A 6,833-nucleotide genomic window follows, 5' to 3' on the forward strand; every position below is an offset into this window, starting at 1 on the left:
AGCGTTTCGTTATATAGCCCCGGTTGGGCTCTATCTGTTATGGGCTTTCAAATGTAGCCCGTATTGATTAAGGATCGTGCACGGGCTTTCCATAGCAAAGTAATTTACACAGAAGATTAAAAAAAAAAAAGAAAGAGAAAAGAAAAAAAAAACAGAGAGAGAAAGGAAGAGAATGTTAGAGCCAAGTTTTTTTTTTTTTTTTGATAAAATAGATGGATCATATATATTTAATATGAATACATCCAATAAAATTAAAAAAAATCACATGATGCAATCGGAACAGCCGAACCAAATCCTCTTTCAATGATCGCGAGCATAACGCATGCTACCTCCCTTAATTGAATTGAGCTCGGTCTCTTGCCCTCGAGGACAGGTGCTGAATATATCATTACATACGATGTCAGTGCCAGAGATATCCTATTCCAAAATGCCTTGCCAGCCAAGGCTAGGACAATCAAAGAGGCTTGATATCATGTGGCTAGACCGGATTGCCTAGCCTAGTTACCAAAGCAATCGATGATTACTTGTGGATATTTGAGTAGATGGGAGGCAATCTCATGGTTGATTTATAATGCTTTGTCGGGAAGAATACCAAATATTTTCAAGCGTAGAAGTAAGTGTGAACCAATGACGTTGCTAATGGGGGTTTAAAATTCTGGAATCATATAACTTCGTGTAGCACTCATAGAGACTCTCAATAAAGAATTTATCATAACGCTGTCTGTTATCCACTGTAATGTAGGACAGAAAAGGGCGTGCGAAGTAAGTCATATGGTGCAAGGAAAAAGTTCCAAGGAAACTTGCATTCTAGAGTTACAGCCCTACAACAGTTTAGAGGTTGGGTGCACAGCTCATTTTGAAAGGTTCCACTTATTGCACTGGTCGAGTTTTGCAAAGCATATATTTCCAAATCTATTTTGAATTTAAAAAACAAGATCAAAAGATCTATACAAATCGAGTTTTTGAGAAGTTTGACTTTCAATTTTTTTAATTAAATATTAAGTTAGTTAGGGATTAAATATTTTTTTTATTAAATGTCCTATAAGTCTACAGGTCGATGCGCAGACACAAACAAAAAATCCAAACTGTTCCTCTCTCTCTCCCCCTCTCTCTCTCTCTCTCTCTATATATATATATATATATACACACTTTCATCAGGCAGAACCTGGGCTAGACTTTGGTTGGGCAATGGTAAGCGGATTCGCTTTTGGGATGATGTTTGGCCGTGCCACGCTCCTCAGAGATGCATGCAAGAATTTTTTAAAATTCATACTGTTTTCATGACCTCAAAGTGATCAACTTTATGAAATATGAGGGAGAAAAAAATTCTTTCTTATATATAAATAAGCATCGAGGGAGGGAGGGATATGGAGCTCCACTGCCTTAGTCCAAACCGATGGGTTGGCCCAAAGCATTGACAGCAGCTGGGAGTAGGCATCGAGAAAGGGATGGATGAGGAGCTCCGCTGCCTCAGTCCAAACCGGTGGGTTGACCCAAAGCATTGGAGGAGCTGAGCGTTGGATATTAGGGGAAAAACAATAGAAGATGAAGGACCGGATGGGTACTTTGTCAAATTCAAAACGTGCTCTTGGATGATATTTTTAATGAAGAAATATTTGACACTCCGATCTCAAATTTGATTGATCTTTTTGTCCTCAGACGTAAACTAAGACGAACGACTTCAGCTCCGACCGAAGAGTCGCCAGCTACGGAGAATAATCGGTACGCATCGGCAGAGACTGACAACCCCAACAACCGACAGTCCTGATAGTCTGTAGTCACGGCGGCATCATATCCTGCGCCTAAGTAGCGCATTCTGCCGCTAATATAGACTGGTACTCATGATGTGGTTGTACCACCAACCACTGCTTGGCCATTATTGTATGTCATATTAGCCTAAAAACAACAAACTAGCTTTTCTATATAAGAAGAACAATTCGAAAGATATTCGATATGCAATGTACGCGCAATATGCTGCTCTTCTCCTGTAGCCCTCACTCTATTCAACAAACAACATTTCTATACGGAGCTATGGAAATCTTTTGCAAGTAAAGTTAAAGGGATTTAAACCTACTCTCCAAATGCATGCGTATCGTACTATGGATCTTAAAGTAATGCTTTACACATCCACAAATAATTCATTTAAGAAGGTTCTCTTTTGCGAACCGACTCAAAATGTCCTTCGAGACAAGACAATTGTATGAATTAGTATGGCATGCTTGACACCTCCGAGCTGTTCAACAACATGATATTTTACGCGGTATCATATAATCAATTTTTCTATCTAACCATAATGTTTTTTGTGGCTACAAATGTGTTGACCTAAAATCAACAAAGCATCTACAATAAGTTTTCTCTCTTAATCGATATAAAATAACAAATCATGAAAGATTAGTAATTCATATGTCAATATAATTTAATATCACCGTCTCTATCTTGATATGGGTCATTTTCAGATCAATTTCGACGTCAAGAACTATTAATAATCATCTTTATTATACTGATTGATATTTTAATGTCTTAGCATTATATGTCAATTGTACATAATGATCTTTTGAACTTTGTAAACTGTTGATATTTTCATCTTTCCAATGATAAACCGGTATATTAGGATCATTCACCCGGTCATAAAAAGATGGGTGAAAATTGGATTTTAAAATCTAAGAATTTAATTTTGTGCACTTCTTTGGACCGCTCAGACTTGACAATAACATGCAACCCACAAAAATCATGTTGCATGTACGAACACAAAATAAATATAGATTCTTAGAAGGTTGATCATCTTGAAGGATGATATATATATATATAGTAAGATCAATCAAGATCTTGGTCTATCCTAACCAAGACAAAATATGGAAATATTTTGAAAGGAATCAAAACATTTCAAGATCTCCATTCATATCTTGATGAATATAGCAAAACGCAAAACTAATTACTATTTTAAGGTAATGATTTTGATTTTTATATCAAAATCCTATATAAAGTAATAAGAGGAGAATTAATTAAGGAATGTGTAGTGATATGCTTACTATATCAGCTGAGACAACATCACAACAACGACTAAGATGTTCAATAGGTATACTTGGACAGAACGTTATATCAACTCGGTTGGTCGATTACATCAACCGAAGGGATATGTCGACCCAAATGAAACCCTTCCCATGACTTGTCACTTTTCCAGAGCTGGGTTTCCTTTCGGGTGTCCATCAACGGGGGCCCAAAGATGCCCACTCGTCACGTGCACGGAGCCAGTGGCATCGAGACACGTCACCCGTTTTAATTTATCGGCATTATCAAATCCACGAACGCCAGCCACGTAACAGGAACAGCTCGATTAACATTATATGAGGAAACAACGACCGACAGCTGTTTGTTATTCAATGATTCAATCGATCTATTTCTGGCTTCATATAATCGGCGGTGCACCAGAGATCTGGGCTCCACGTCGGAGCCAGCGAGGCGCGGTTCGATGGTGTTTTCATAAATAAACGCAACAAATAAGGGCAGAATCCGGAGAGAGAGAGATTCTTATCCACTTCGCGTCATCGCAGCGATCCGCACCTTCCCTCTCTACAAAAGCTCCAGCCTCCATCTAAACAGAGGCATTTCTTTGTAGCTTCCACCATCCCTCCCTCTTTTTTACTTCGTAAGTACATACAAAGCTCTTCTTCGAAGAAAAAGAAAATATATAAATATAGAGGGAGAGCTTGGTTGAAGAGGAAAAGAAATAAATAAAAAAAAAAAAGGAACGAGGGAGAAAATGGCAGGGAGGAGAGAGCACGCGTACCGGTTCTTCACGCCGGTTACGGGGCCCGAATCCACCTGGCTGGGCTCGGACGAGTTCGACGAGGCCGACGTCTGGGGGTGCGCGCTCGAGCCCAGGCCGGCCGAACACCACAAGCCGGTCACCGCCGCCACCTGGTCCGAGCGGAAGAAGACGGTGAAGCGCGATCGCGTCACCGCCGAGCCCGCGTCCCTCCCGATGGGCATACCGGACTGGTCCAAGATACTGCGAGAGGAGTACAGAGGGAGCAACAGCCACAGCAACAGCGGGAGGGATTTGGAGGACGATGACGACGACGACGACGAGGGGGTGGGCAGCGGGCCGGTGATCCCGCCCCACGAGCTGCTGTGGCGGAACAGGGTGGCCTCGTTCTCGGTCCACGAGGGGATCGGGCGGACCCTCAAAGGCCGGGACCTCAGCCGGCTCCGGAACGCGGTCTGGGAGAAGGTCGGCTTCCAGGACTGAATTGGAGGAGACCCCCGACCGACGGCTATTATCGATTTCTTCATTTTAGGATGAAGGAGAAGTAGGCGGATATGGCTATGGATTTGGAAACTGGAATATATGTTCTTCTTTCCATTTCGTAACCTCCTTTTTCTAAAATTAAAAAAAAAAATGCTGTTTAGGGTTTTTTTTGCGTTGACATGTGTATGTTCTCGATTTAGGGTATTGTAGTTTGCTCTACCTGATGGAAATTCCGCAGTGAGATGAACGCGGTCTTCTTTTTGATAAATAAACTCTTCCGTTCTTTGTAGATGTACGCCTCTTCTGTCGAAGGAACACGAGAAGAAAGAGGTATTTCTGTGATTACCTTCTTATTACATACATACTTACTTACTTACGTAAAGGTTTAATGTTTTGCGACGACGATTAATTAGTTTTGTATTATCCTCTCAATTACTTCCACTAAGTCTCCCTCTAGAATAATACATCGAGTCTTTAGAACTCACCTCGCATAGAAGATACCTTTCCATGCCGCCCTAAGTTTCACCTGAAGATCAGATGGTTCGAAGGTGGCCCCCCTTGCGCCACAATCAACTTAGACTCACAATTTCTAATCACAAAGGCAACTTCGGCGCCTCCACCAACGGACAAACTATCATCAAAATTTATCTTAAAATCGCGGCATCTAGGCACTGAAGGTGGGCTTTGGTTTCGGAGTTCTCACGAAAACAGCAAAACGGAAAAATTACTGGGGGAGGGGCATAACTCGAAAGAAACTAGTGGTGCGAGCGTCTCTAGGGACGAAGATAAAGTTATACGGGAGCGTATTTATGAATGCCGTTTTCATTTAATGTACATGCTGTTGAGGTTTGGTTAGTCTTTATCCCTAACATATCCGGAATTCGGTGGAGGATTTAAAGGGAGGAGAAGGGATGCTGGGTAAAGGTATGAGAAACTCTGGGTTGGAATATCTTGCGAGGACGCGACAGAGCAAGATTTGACGCTATCCTCGGGAGAAAAGCGAATAAAAGGAAAACTGTGGGCTTCCGTTCCATGCTGCTGCACCTGGTTTTGCGGCAGAGAAGGGGAGAGAATTTTGTGGAGGAATCGGTGGTAAGACGGCAAGATAAAAACGACGAAAAAAGTGAAAGGGGGCTGAGCCCGCGCCCTGGTCACTTCATGCCGAACAAAAATCACCGGGGGCCGGCACCGGAACACGAAATACGGGTAAAAGCCCGAGATTTTTCTGCTAACAGAATCTTCAGTCTCATTATTCAAAAAAAAAATTAAAAAAATTATGCACGACGTTCTCTTTCTACTTTATCCTCTCTTTTTTTTCTTCTCAAACTCTCTCTCCCATTTATGAAATCTTCCTTTTACTTTCTAATTTTCTTTTTTTTTCCAAATTTCTCTCTTTACAAGTTCTTTGCATCTAAAAATTCATGAATATAAGAAATAATATGATAGAACTTCTTATGTTAAACAGAGCTAGAAAATTAATTTACACTATATATTAGTAAATCAATTTACACTATATATTAGTACGGATTTATTAGTACGGATAAATCAATTTACAAAAAAATATTTATTAGTTTGTTAGATAACTAATTTGCTTGGTGCTTATCACCAATCCATGTAGTATATGCTAGTAAAAAATATATTCTAAAAATTGTGTATCAAATTTTTTTGAGATGTATATTGGATCACTGCTGAGTGTATCAAAAAAGCTTATAATATGTATCAAGAAATCAACGAATATTTATTATATGGTCATATAATGTGTATTAGTAAATATAATATTTATCAATTTACTTGGAGGTAAGTATTGTATTGCTAGATGACTATTTGTTGTGTTGTGAACACTATATTTTAAAAATTGTATATCGATTTTCCTATAAGTATATATTGGCTTATCAGAAAATTAATTTGCTTAGTATATATCACCTATTGAAAATGAAGAAGAAGTAGAATGCCGTGCATGATTTTCTTTTCTTTTGGTTATTTTAATCACGGAACCTACGACCTATTTAGTAGGAGAAGTTCTTGATTTTTAGATTTCTTTTTAAATTATCAATAAAAAAAATATGGTAAAATAGGTAGTCCGCCAATATTACTTTCTCTCGTGCCCGCCCCATATAAGTTTTGTTCCACAAGCCCCATTCAGAACTTTTGTTAGCCGTTGGAGTTACACGATGCAAACTTATAAATGAAGTATTGAAATCAACATAATTTTCAATACTCCTTATTTTTCATGCCCTCGCTTTCTAAAAGAGTTTTGCTTCACCATTGTCTTACCGGAATAGGCTCCCACACCTGGTCCTAGTCAGGTTAACTCACTCAAGCAATTAGGTTTGAAGGTTAGCATTTTGGTCATTTTTCGGTGAAAGGCTGTGGTCTATTCTCTTAGCAAGAAAGAAACCTAATACCCCTCTACTAATGATGTGATTGCTTTATGCTTTAACTACGAGTGCTTTGCGGAATCCCTAAAGGCGCCGCGTTTCATCCAAATGACAGAAATACCCTCGCGACGTTGCTCACATCTGCTGCTGCGGCGCTAACCGTCTGACGGTAATTTGGTAATTAAGAGGGCTCCGCTGTCGGGCGA

General features: G+C 39.9%; 1 protein-coding gene across 1 annotated transcript; it reads left to right on the forward strand.

Moving 5' to 3' along the window:
- The first annotated feature begins 3,384 nt into the window (after nt 1-3,384).
- On the forward strand, nt 3,385-4,594 carry LOC103708409. The gene has a single exon (XM_008793317.4). It carries the CDS (start codon nt 3,761-3,763, stop codon nt 4,247-4,249), a length of 489 nt encoding a protein of 162 aa, XP_008791539.1. The 5' UTR covers nt 3,385-3,760; the 3' UTR covers nt 4,250-4,594.
- Nucleotides 4,595-6,833: the final 2,239 nt, after the last annotated feature.

Source organism: Phoenix dactylifera, chromosome 2, assembly GCF_009389715.1.
Source record: "Phoenix dactylifera cultivar Barhee BC4 chromosome 2, palm_55x_up_171113_PBpolish2nd_filt_p, whole genome shotgun sequence".
NCBI lineage: Eukaryota > Viridiplantae > Streptophyta > Magnoliopsida > Arecales > Arecaceae > Phoenix > Phoenix dactylifera.